Source organism: Chaetodon auriga, chromosome 1 (assembly GCF_051107435.1).
Source record: "Chaetodon auriga isolate fChaAug3 chromosome 1, fChaAug3.hap1, whole genome shotgun sequence".
Taxonomy (NCBI): Eukaryota; Metazoa; Chordata; class Actinopteri; order Chaetodontiformes; family Chaetodontidae; genus Chaetodon; species Chaetodon auriga.
The window spans coordinates 18,490,765-18,503,814 of record NC_135074.1 but is presented as its reverse complement, the minus strand read 5'-3'; the positions used below and the strand labels follow the sequence as shown (position 1 = coordinate 18,503,814).

At 40.4% G+C, this 13,050-nt stretch overlaps 1 protein-coding gene across 1 annotated transcript; it reads left to right on the top strand.

The window, feature by feature from the left end:
- Positions 1-4,489: 4,489 nt before the first annotated feature.
- On the top strand, positions 4,490-12,813 carry hnf4b (hepatic nuclear factor 4, beta). Its single transcript, XM_076737734.1, has 10 exons — positions 4,490-4,595; positions 6,119-6,290; positions 7,149-7,243; positions 8,978-9,084; positions 9,728-9,883; positions 10,043-10,130; positions 10,269-10,421; positions 12,039-12,284; positions 12,421-12,498; positions 12,770-12,813. The coding sequence occupies exons 1-10, from the start codon at positions 4,490-4,492 to the stop codon at positions 12,811-12,813; spliced, it is 1,245 nt and encodes a 414-aa protein (XP_076593849.1).
- Positions 12,814-13,050: the final 237 nt, after the last annotated feature.

Here is a 13,050-nt window from a genome sequence, read left to right as displayed (position 1 = left end):
GTCAATTGTTAGCTAGCTAAATATCTGCTCGACCTTCACAGGTTTAGCTACCTGGTGCTTGGCGTTAAGTCTCTACACCTGTTTAACAGCGACCAACATTTTGGTAGGTTGTTGCCCAGTTTTGTGGCCTTCAGTCTCACGGAAACTCACGTTAAACGATTTTTTTAACATCAGCTAATTTACATTGATGAGCAGCGTCACCGCCGAGACATAGCCAGAGCTAGCTAGTTAACGTGAAGCCGGTTTTTCTGAAAGTAACGTTAAAACGTAAATTTAAAAAAAACGAAAGCGGGTGAACAACACTTACCGGTGTTTTAAAGACACTTTTTGGAATTATCAAAGACTTTGCTTTCCAGCTCAAACAAACGGTTTTCCGTCGTCGGCACAATAAAGACGATTTTTAACTTCTTATCAAACTTGGGCTGTTTCAATTAAGTCAACGACGACAACCGGAAGTGACGTTTTGTTTGCGCGTTGAAAATAAAGCAAAAAAAATGGACCAACGTACCAACGTAAAAATATATGTCTATGGAAATTCATAGCCTGAACGATCTGGTAAAATAATTTTGTGTTAGAGATGTATCAACAGAAAAAAAAACAGTAAAGGCAGAAATCCTTACTGTACAACCCACTGGAGATGGTTGTTTCAGCTTGATAACAGAGTCAATGTTTGCCTTGACATCTTCTATTTGTGAGCCTGTAATCATCAGTGCAAAGCTGTAAAATGTCAAATTTATGATTATATGCGACTGGGACCACAAAACCAAAACACTGATCTAAAAGAAGCTACCAAACAAGAAATGCTGTTCATGTAAAAAGTAAAAATCGCTTTTTCTCAGGCACCCTGTCTGACTTGTCACACTGGCTTGATGTGTAGGAGAGTGAAAAGAGAGACATGACATTCATGAGCGAGACACACAGTTTTGCTTCTGTGGTTCTTATTATTTACTTAAGCACAAATACCCAGTAACACTGTAAGTGCAAGCCAAATTTGGGCCTCTTTTTAGAGGCATTTGCAATTCATTGATGAGGGTCTGTGTTTCCATTATATTCTCCAGTGTTGTTACAGTGTAGAGTTACCACTAAAAAGCTTTCTGTGTTCCCATCATCTGGTTCTGCAGCTCTAAGCCTCCTTAAGTCTGGTCCTCTACTTTGCCGTTAACAACATCCATCCCTCAACACTGCTGTGACAATAGGAGTTGCAGAGCGGCAAAGACAAAGCACTCGTCACCCTTCTATGGTCTGTATGTGTCCATCTGGAAAAGACATTGGAATAAACAGATTGTAGTCTCTCTCTCTCTCTCTCTCTCTCTCTCTCTCTCTCTCTCTCTCTCTCTTTCTCTCTCTCACTCTCTCTCTCTCTCTCTCTCTCTCTCTCTCTCTCTCTCTCTCTCTCTCAATGCCTCCCAGACCTGGTGGTGTCTGTGACAGGCCCTCTCCTGGTGAGCAAGCCTCCATGATGAATGGCCACCTTTCCACTCTTTATCGCCCCACTAAATCATGCGCTTACCATGCTTTTATGACCAATTTTTGCTGCTTTGTTTTACTTTCCCCTCGATTTTTGAATGAAACTCCAAAGGCTGTGGTTTCATTTTTTCGCACTGCTCCGTACATCATATTAATCTGTGAGGGTTTATCATTGCATTGGTATTCAGGTGGAGATTTGAGATCCAGCTTTATTAATCAAATTCACTGAGACAAATGTGTCAGACTTTGTTTGGCCTGGAGAAATGCTCCATAGAAAATGGTCCTCGGAGCAAATATTTCCAGAATATCTTATTTAATTCATTTAGTGTTTTCTAACATGTGTCTGTTATGCAGCACTCCTGCCTTTTATTTCTATTGTGAATTCTGGAAAAGCATAAATTATTTATGTGAGTGAGGGTCACACTTGGACTTAGTCAGAGCCCAGAGATTGACAGGCAGACCGTATACCAGGGCAGGGGAGAGGGCCTGAGAATAGACAGAATTTTCCTTCTCCTGCAGGTGTGATGAATTACTAGACAATGGAGTTTGCTCTGTTTATGGATGTCCTGTACCTGCGTCTGTCTTTTAAAACTGCATTCTGTGATGACTTCCTGAAAACAGCTAATGGTGTAATTTTGCATGTGTTGGGATTGGGATTGCAATGGATGAAATTTTTTTTCTATCACGGTTGAGTTTTTGAAATTTGTATTATTTCTAGTATAGAAAGAGACCTGTTATATATCTAATATATATGTTAAAAAAAGACAAATAAGAAGTCTTAAGAAGTCTACATCATGTAATTTGAGTCAAGCAAATGAAAGGGGGGCTTATGGAGAGTTTTCACCCGAATACAGAGCATGCTGGGAAGTAAGATTATAAGATGACAGTGTTTCATTTCAGAAAATGAATCATGGTTAAGTCAACACATCTTAATAAGTTTAATCAATTAAGAAATGCATCAGTTAATATTATTTGAAGAATGCTTACATTTATTTAAAAATTAATAGTTGAATGAATGCTGACATGTTTTGATGATGCAGTAATCGTGTTTAGGAACAAACAATAAATGTGAAGTTGATCATACCTCTAAAAGTGTTTTATAAGTACCCTTCCTCCTCCATAGATTAAAACTGAGGCTGCTTGGTCAGATATGGTGTACTCTTTCTCCCCCTAGTGGACAGAGAAAATCCTGACCTGCCATGTTCCCTGAATGATGTTCATCTGTATGATTGATTTCCTTCTCCAGGAGGATTAATCGATTAATACAGATGGACAAAATTAAATCTAACACTTTTTTATTGTAATTGATTAAGATCATATTCAGTCATAACAAGTTGTTGAGAGTTTAAAAGGAGAAATGTATTGTTATAGTAGGTAGTTTGTAACATATTTTTTTTTTATTTTGAAGGTGACAGGCAGACAATCAATATTCATAGGTCATTTTTAACCCTTTCCTGATGGAATATCACAGAGCATAGAAGCCTACGCTGCAGTCCTCTTACGACTTTGAGGTTTTGATGATCTATCAATCACCTAAACAAAGCTCGAGTGTGTGAGCCACTGCCAGGGGAGGTCTGACCTGCGGCCTAGCGTGACATTCAAGGAAGGAGTGCTACTCACCCAGGAAATCCCATTACAGCAAAGTATGATGGATATCAGTACTGGGAAAGCTCATATGTGGTCTGACATATAATTTGTTATAATTTGTAAAAAGAAAAAAAATGGTATGATCACGTTCACCTCTATCCCTGTCTTTCTGTCTTTCAGAACTGTCCAAATACACACAGGCTAACTCATATTCTTAAGATGTAGAACACAGTGTGCATCTGTCTTATATTTGAGATCACATAATAAGATAAGATTGATGGTACAACACTAGAGTATTACACAGACCATAAACATGTACACTTGCATCTAGAAATTAACCATAAAACAGTTTTACCTCCTAGAGCGTGGCATGAGTTTGCCATGCAGTTTACTCTCTTTACTGCAAAGCAAACGAATACAAACTATTTGTTCAAGTTTTCAGTGAATGAGTAATGAATGCAGCGTGCCGAATTATCTGTTTTCTGAGTGACAAATGTAACTTGGCTTTTGTAACAATGCAGAGCAGAGTTTTTGCTAAGCCATAATGACTTTTCTGAAGTTTTAACAGTGAATCCAAGAGGTATGGATTAGCTTCATTTGTAAACATGTAGTGGGACTCCAAGTGCTGATCAATAACACCCAAGATATGATGACATGCTACTTATGGGCAAAGGTGAACAAAAGAGGGAAGTCTGTCTCTATCATGAAAGTAAAATACTCTTTATCAACGCTATGGAGACGGCGACACACTGTAAGCAAATGTCACCCCCTGCGATGAGGCATGGTGTTGTACAATATCACTTCCCTCAAAACTAAAAGCAAAGATTATTCAGGCACCGTCTGTACTCTTATCAAAAGTCTCCCACTCTGTTTATTTGTGCTTTATCATTCTTCTGTGCCATATTGATTGTCTAAGGTAAGAGAACACCATGTAAAATTTTCAGCTAAAATTAAATAAAAGCCATCCCAGCAGGCAACCTTTGGACTTGTCTTTGACTTTATTGACTTTTTTGATGACATTTATCTTTGTGATAGTCATGAATATACTGTATTGTAACATGTAAGTCATATGTGTTTCTGACAGTGTTCTGTGTGTTTTCCCTCCACACGGTGAGTTTTGTTTATCTGCCTCTGAACTCTCACCTTGATATGCTTTACTGATAAGAAACAAGCAAACAGAAGTGGGCCAAATTTCACTGACTTTCGTGGTCACTGGAGTGGACCAGCACAGAGCAGCTTTAAACTCACTACAAAAATATTAAACATGACATTATGAAGATGTTCAGCACATAGAGAGTGGATCACAAAGACAAAAGCTGACAAAAACTGAAAGGAAGAGAAGCTATTGGGTCCATACATGGGATACCTGTGATGAGGAGAGACTGAATTTATGATCTGGAAGTTCACCTCCAAACCATAGAGCCTCATCGGAGCCATGAAGCTTACAGGGACTATGTTTAAAGTGGAGTACACTCGTGGCGGCACTAAGGGCGAACCTTTAAACAACATGATGGTGAGACCACGGCAAACAAGTACAACAGGTATGACGATAGCAGCTTCAGCTAATTCCCTCTGGTCTACAAGCAGAAGCCTCCTGAGTGTCAAAATGCTGAAACTGTGTCAATGATTATGAATGAACCACATTGGAAATACACCAGTTTAGAGCTGCAACTAATACTTATTTTTATCATCGATTAGTGTGCTGATGATATTCTCCATTAATTGTTTGATTTAAAAGAATATCCACCTGTGGCCCCTCATTAAGTCCAAGGCCTTTAAATTTGCTTACTCAGTCCAATCAATGGTCCAAAACCAAAGGACGCTCCAATGATAGAAAAGCAGCAGGTCTTTACAACAGAGAAGCTGGAAGCAGGTAATGTTCAGCATCCATGCTGAAGAAAAGATATAAACAGTAAATCAATGATCAAAATAGCTGCAGATTAATTTTTTGTCCTTCAACTAATCGTTGCAGCCTCCCACATTAGTTTACGTTCTGATCTAATTTCCTTCATAATCTTATCCTCTGTCATCATTAGAATTAGGGCTCTGCTGAGTTGAATTAGGCCCTTTCCTTGCCACTTTAAATGGAGAAGCTTTACCAACAGGCCGCTCTTCTAACCCAGATAACTGTGAGGCAAATGTATTCTAATCTCTTAATTCAATCTAACTGATCTTTGACCACAGAAAGCATTTTCCTTGTTAAATTGTAATCCCTAGCTGCTTCATCTCCCTAAACTAAATATGCAATTTACATACATTATAGCCTGCGGTCCGTACAGTGCGAGCATCAGTGCAGAAGCACACTGCACCATGAATGTGCATTTGTCAGTGCTTTTAAGAGAGACAGTCCTGCGGCAATCAAACACCGGCAGGATGCAATTTAGAGCAACATGGAGGGAGACTGAATTTAAACAGAGCGCCCAATGTAAAATTAGCCAGAGGAGAGCAGCGGACTTTGGCTTGCCACTGACCTCTAACTGCTTTAATTAAATGGGGAGTTTCCTCTTCCTCTTGAGTTATAACTAGCAGTGCTCTTCTGAGGCCTGTGGCACTGGCAGTCAAATAGAGCGGTGATATCTCTACCTATAACCCTGCTTTTATTATCATCACCACTGCTCCTGCCAGACCCATGAAACAGTGCCCAGGCGATTCCTCGGGGGCCGTAGGTTCACAATCAACACCTTGCTGCGAAGTTCTGTCCATGTACAAGGTTATTTCTGTTCACAGAGGTGGAATAAGATTCATTATGTGCCTTCGTTGATGAAAAGGATCGTGAATGATGGTCTCTGTCAAGGTGCCTGTCTGCTCTGAACAAAGCTGATGTTCTCTCAGCCATGTGATCTGTTTCAGATGCTTGTGGGGCTTATTAGTTGAGACTCCAAGATATTTACTTATTCATTAGCAACCAAAAAAAAGGAGGCCATGTCTCAAAGGTCATAGAAAATCCCACTCCGTTATGATGCAAATGTCTATCACTTGTCTCCTAGTCAAACTCTTCCTCGGGCATTTTCACTGTATACTGTAATACTGTATTTTATCAGACACGTTATCTTCTAATTGGCAGACTCGCCAGTGTCAGCACTCACCTCGTCACTCTCACAGCCTGATGGAGGTAGGACTCAGTGTTCCATCTGTGCAGACAGAGCCACAGGTAAACATTATGGTGCATCCAGCTGTGATGGCTGCAAGGGCTTCTTCAGGAGGAGCATTCGCAGCAACCACGCTTACAACTGTAGGTGAGTAGATCTTCCTCGATGCAACAGATCACTATTCAAAGACATCGTGTTCATTTTATAATTAATATCCACAGGTGTATTACAATAAACTCTTTGTGACAGGCAACACACAACGGGAGCAGCAACAATGACTTTGAGAATTAGAAAAAAAAAATCTTAAGGTTGAAGTGAACGGTAATTCTGTGGTGTCACAGTTATCACCCACAGCACAGTATAGGGTGAGATGTATCTTTGAAGAAACTTCATGTCGTAATAACAGGGACTAGTCCAGGCATGGAAGCAATAACATGTATGTAATGATAGAGGACTCTAAATCCATGGTGAGATATAGCTGGAGTGTCTTACGTTCCCATGTGAGCGGTTGATTGAGCAACGCTTTGCAGATGACAGATTCTGTCATGTCTTAGCTCGCCTCAAAAAGTGTTCCTGAATGTGCAGTGAGTTATCAGGTCACAACATGTAAATGCTCAAGAACAGAATATGACTGACAATGTTCAACATGAGTAATTCTGTCTTCCTCTGACAAATATTAAAGGGGAAAAGCATTGATTTCACAAAGTGAAAGTCTGTTCACAGGTCGTCAGGAGCACTACTGCATATGTGTAAAAAAGACACTCCTTATCCACCGCTAGAATAACACACCTGAACCAGACCAGATGCTTGGTAGTTGAGTTGCACTGTGGGTAATGTAGGCATCAGGTTTTGGGAAGGACAGAAAAAGAATCCATGGAAAATCAAAACACATGATACCTTTTGAGTCCAACAGTGTTATAGAAATGCAAGATTAAATCTGTGTAAAACTCTTTTAATATCATGTCACAGCTGTGAATCTGTTTGTACACCACATGTTTCTTTCAGGTTCAACAGGCAATGTATTGTGGACAGAGACAAAAGGAACCAGTGTCGTTACTGCAGACTACAAAAGTGCCTCAAGGCTGGAATGAGAAAGGAGGGTCAGAGGAAATATTTTTGTTTTCTTACGCAGCTTTCTTTTTTATTTACTGTGGTGCACTTTCAGTGCTTAAATTCTGCTAGTTCAGATATATATTCAAAACTTTCAATTTCACTGTTCACCATATGTATTTAAAGCAGCTCATGTCTTACTTTTAGGGAAAGAACAAGAAGATGAGCAGTGGTTTGATAGAGGAAAACATATTTTTCTTTCTTTCTTGAGCAACAATGAGTGTGCCATGGATTCATTTCCATGTATGTGTTTGTGTGTGATGCGTATACCTTTGGCCTTATCTTCCCACAGATAAGCAGGGGGAAAAAAATGCAATCAGAGGAGCGATGAATAGTCTCTACACATGAATATTCACCACGGCTGAGCATAAGCAAATATTTGCTCTACAGTTTTCTGGAAAGATGCTGCTCACAACCCCCTGAAGTGAAGGCCAGGCCCACTAATTTTAATGTTTATGTAACTAATTTGCTTGGTTTGCATAAAATGCTGTAATATCACTTTCACATTAATCCAGAAATCCATGTGGTAGAAACACAAGCCTTAAAGTAAATCATTAAACAAAACTCATTCTGTAGAGTTCCTCTGAGCACACTTCCTGTAATTGTTCCCTCCAAATCCAGACTCATCTGATGTCCACAGAAGATTCATTTTGGGACATTGTCATGCAGGACCATGTCAGTGGAGCACAGAGGGAGCCTCCCGCTCCTTCTCCTCCTCTAGTTTGATTAATATGTTCCTGATTGGTTGCTGAGAGAACAGCTCTGATGACTGATTACTCTGACACTCGCTCCTGTTGTCTGACTTTGCAGAGCCATATTGGAATCAGTCTGCAGCCATCCAGATTGCTCTGTTTCTAATGACTCTCACAGAGGGGTCATCAACATGTGATGGCATCTCCTCCGCTAAATATAATCCACATCATCAAGCATCCAGGCATCCACGCCCCTTTTTTTTTATTGTCAGTGGCAAATACAAGAAGCTGTCGTCAACATCGGACTATCAAATCGAGATATGTCAAATCAAGATGGGTCTACACAACAGGATTAAAACGTTACCTTCTACAACTTTGTTTCAGGGCGCTACATACTTCACAGGGTGCATCAGAAAAGGCTTTCTCTATATTTGTCTTCTTCTGTCTTCTTCCCCACCAGCACTCTTTTCTTATCAGGGAGAAACTTTGAGTAGATAAGTAATAGAAAGAACAAGATGAATGAAGAGACACAGTAGCAATGCTACCGATTCCCTCCGCCAGTAAGATTTCTGCTTTGTGTTTTTTTACTCTTCAGTCAAAGTACTTGTATGACTAGCATTCAGTATAAACTCCAAATTAAAATTTGGTTTCTTTATATCTGAAACATTTCATTACAATGTACAAAATGTACATTTCTACCCATTTATATCACATCACAACGACTCCCAAAAGATATCATATTAAAGGCGGTAACATTTAATTACATCATAGTACTTTACATCCTGAACATGTACACTGAATCTCTGAAGATTCCTGAAAAAGTTTCACTAATTTCTGCCACATTTGCAAAGTAGGCACCATTTGGCATGGCTAATGTTGGCCCTGAACTACAGCTTCAGTGTCACAGAGGATAGAGGGACCTTGTGGAGGCAAAGAGTAGGTCTTTTCTTTCAGGAGATGTTTGCAGCAGAGGTGGTGTCTGGAGAAGCCAAGAAACTTTTCTGATGGTTCTTTCCTCTCTTTAATCTCCAGCTGTGCAGAATGAGAGAGACTGCATCAACAATCACAGAGCCAAGTGGCAGACAGTGGGCACTCTGTCCATCAGTGTGCTGCTGCGAGCAGAAGCTAGTGTGCAACAGGTAACACTCCGTTGCTTAAGATCCCATACTTATATTTCTCATATATGCCAAAGGATCCCTTCCCTATTTCTGGAGGTCATGTAAATGGAGGCCAGAGACGGAGACGATATAGGTTACATTTTACACAAGCAGTCATTAAATTCTGTGGATGTTCTAGCTGTAGGCTGGATTCAGTTACTCCTTAGAAATGACAAAATTGCCGAGGGACTCTATCTAATCATAGCCCATTTAATTGCACCACTAGGTCTGGGATTGTGTGCCAATGTTCAATTACCTTCAAATGCTTAATAACAACCAGATATGTGCTTTTGCATGTAAGAGGAAAAAACGGGAAAAAAAAAAATTATATGATTGGCAAATGAGTCGCTATGGCATATGCAGCTGTGTTTTTTTTTCTCCATACAGCATTGTTTCCTGATGATCTATAAGAGGAAAAAAAAAAAAACTCCTCTACCTGCCCTGTCTTGATTTAACCTTCACAGCTCTCTGAGTGTCAAAGCACTCACACACCTAGCAGCATCATCACCTTCCTCATCCCATTTATCTCCCTCCCTACATACACGCTCACACACCTTGTGGTTCATTCCCACATTGCAGTATCCCCAAGCCCACTGTGAACTCACATTATACTTTGCTTCTTCAGTTCCCAGCTCCGGTCTCACCCAGGAATCATGACATTAACACCAAGAGGACAGCCTGCATGGAAGTCATGTTTGAATCCATGAAGCAGCAACTCCTCCTGCTGGTGGAATGGGCAAAACACATCCCAGAGTTCTGCAGCCTATCGATAGATGACAGGGTACAAAGGACTGAATATCTTCTCAATCTTTAAACTAACTGACTGACTTTATACTTTCATGCATTGTTTTTACATTTATCAGTTTTTGGTGCTTTGTTTGATCAACATTTGCATGTTACAGCTGCATGCGACATGATGCCTGTGTACGTGTGTGCGCAGGTAACCCTGTTACAGACCCACTCTGCACAACATCTTATCCTGGGGGCAGCAAGACGCTCTTTACCGTATTACAATCTCATCCTTCTAGGTAGGACAGATAAAACCTCCCTCTGGTTCTGCGCTTTTTTATTTCATTATTCAGTTATGTGCCATACATTTAATGTGTCTACAGTAATCTTCAGGCTAAGATATCTTGCACATGAATGGATTTGTTTTTATTGGGCAGGTAACAACTTTGTGATCCCCCTGAGAGGTGCAGAGGTAGCGGTGTCCAGACTGGCTTTCAGAATCCAAGAGGAGCTGGTCAAACCTCTCAGAGAGCTGGACATCACAGACAGAGAGTTTGCTTGCCTCAGAACCGTTGTCTTCTTTTCCCCAGGTCAGCCTGTGACTGCGTGGCTGTGGAGTGTAATTTCTGTTCTGCCATTTGATCTCATCCATTGTACCAGACAAAGAGTTAACTTTTCTGATGTCCCCTCTTGGATCTGTTTATTTTCTTGGCCTTTTGCGTCAGTAGTTTAGTCTGAGTGGTCTTGCTTCGGCGTGTTTTTGGAGATTCTCTAATAATATCAGGATGCGGTGAAGTCCTTGGCAGACAGCAGAGGTGGCTGCCTGCTGAGTTTAATGGCCTACTTACCTGTGCCAGGAGCAGCTGAGGCAGGCTGAAAGAAGTCACCATAACAGTTATGACAAAACTTTTATTCGAATGTCTTTTCAATCAGCCCCTTTAAAAGTGTTTTAATACATTCTTACTGTAAAAACGACTAGTATATTATTTTCTTTTATGCCCATTTTACCATGCTCTTCTGTGACTACTTCATAGACAAAGTCAGTCTTTAAATAAATAATCAGATCTGTCAGATGGCATATCTGACCTGATCAATACATAGTTCCAATATGGCGCAACATACCACAGAACTTATAGTATATTATGCTTTTATGACCTATAGAGTGATACATACAGGGAAACTCCTCTGTTCTAAATACCATGTAACAAGGCTTTTCTATGATATGAAAGTAGGTTTGATTATAATGATATCAGGGTGACCAAAGCAAGACCTTTGTCTGACAATTTAGAGAATGGTCTTACTTTATTTCTCATTTTTATCCATCACTGGACTCTTGGTGGTCTAGGGCCTGTTTGGTTAAAAGACATGTTTGCCTGTTGCAAAGGAAACCATGTAAAAAAAAAAAAAAAAAAAAAAAAAAATCTAACAAAAAGCAATATCCTACATTTAATTTGACCAGATCTCCTATTGGCAAAGACAAAACAAAGACTGTCCCTATTGCTTTATCAGTATTTATTAATGTCTTGTAATTAAAGAGCTAAATCCCATTTTTAAAGCAAAAATTAAAATTACTCCACTCTGTTTACATACAGTCAATTAGAAAGGAGCCCGAATCTTGCTGCCTTATTTCTTTCTCCTCATTAAAAATACTTGGCTTGATTTTTCAAAACAACTTGCAGCCATCAGGAAACACCCTTGCCAATGAAAAGATGATGCTGCACACAGGAGCAGTGCTGAGATCTGTAACAGGATTTGTATTTCTCACCTCATTACCACATGATCTGTACCCTGTCATCTTCTGTGGAGAAAAGGATGCCTTACAGTGAGACACTGGTAACCACAAAGGACTCTTTCAATTTAATTGGCTACCCTGAAACTCTAATTAAAGAAAAACGGTGTTCGCACATCTCTCAACTTCTACACCTAGCAAAAACTTAAACCTACTTTTCGTTAACATATAAAATTAGAAAATGGTACATTAAACCCTATCTCTTAACCTCAGTCACCTGTCTGTCTCTTATTCAACAATCATATTCTTGTCTTACTGGTCTTATCTCCATTGATAAAGTCCTGTCCCGTCCTTCAATCATTGTTAATCTGAACATTTCCCTGATAAAACCTTTACTTAAGTGCATCTATAGCCTTTTCTTTCCAGTGTACTCTCTGCTCTTCAGTATACTGTATGTCTTCTTACCTTCGTCTCGCAGAGTGTCCAGGCCTGAAGTTTCCTCAGGCGGTTCGAGATCTGCGTTTCCAGGCCCAGCTGCTTCTCGAAGAAGCAACCTGTGAGCAGCGAGGACGCTTTGGGGAGCTCCTGCTGCTGCTGCCTCCTCTGCAGAGTGTGGCCTGGCAGATGGTGGAGACTCTCCAGTTAGCACAGCTCTTGGGTGAAGCCAGAATGGACAGCCTGCTGCAGGAGATGCTGCTGGGAGAGGGAGCCAAAACACAAGAGGGTAAGAGACCCTGCTACAGGATTACTTGCAAGACACTGACTTAAATTTTACAGCATATTAACTGTACTGACCTTGTACAACAGTCGTGACTGAGACATTATTATGTTGTCTGCCTCAGTTTCTCCTCTTCCTTCAGGTGTCAGTCAAGACCAGCAAAATGAGCAAAGAGCCTGCACAACAAACGTTACCACTGTCATCTCTCATGTTTCAGCATGTGAGCAGACACAAATCAATCCATCATAATAGTTCTGAACATGCAACTAACCAGATCAGTTTATATTTAAGCAGCAGTGACTTTATATTGATAATAATAATATTGATGATAATGTAGATGATTATATTCTGAATGTGTTCTATGATTAAAATAACAGATAATTCACCTCAGTATTTAGTTTGTTTCACCTTCCATGAGACTGAAATTTATTGACAGATGCTGAGCCCTCATGTGCTAAATGCCATTGCTGATGTCTGCCTGTCTCACACAGCTCTCTCAAGCAGCTTGCCTGCTGCCCCCACAGACTGGCACTGAGGTGTACAGACATGGCGATGCTGCCAATATGCCCACAGCATACCGGAGGCACCTGTCCACACCAAGGAACACCTCAAGAAGCAACAACAAGGAGCAGAGGGCTGTTATGAGCTTCAGACAGAGCACAAATATACACACACACACACACACACACACACACACACACACACACACACACACACACACACACACGGCACCTGCACACCGTACACACATGCAATTATGCATACATACACA

Coding starts and splice junctions, on each gene's coding strand:
- hnf4b (XM_076737734.1), top strand. CDS start 4,490: ATGAAGCTTACAGGGACTATGTTTAAAGTGGAGTACACTCGTGGCGGC. Junction 9,085..9,727: donor CAGAAGCTAGTGTGCAACAG/GTAACACTCCGT, acceptor TTGCTTCTTCAG/TTCCCAGCTCCGGTCTCACC. Junction 9,884..10,042: donor GCCTATCGATAGATGACAGG/GTACAAAGGACT, acceptor GTGTGTGCGCAG/GTAACCCTGTTACAGACCCA.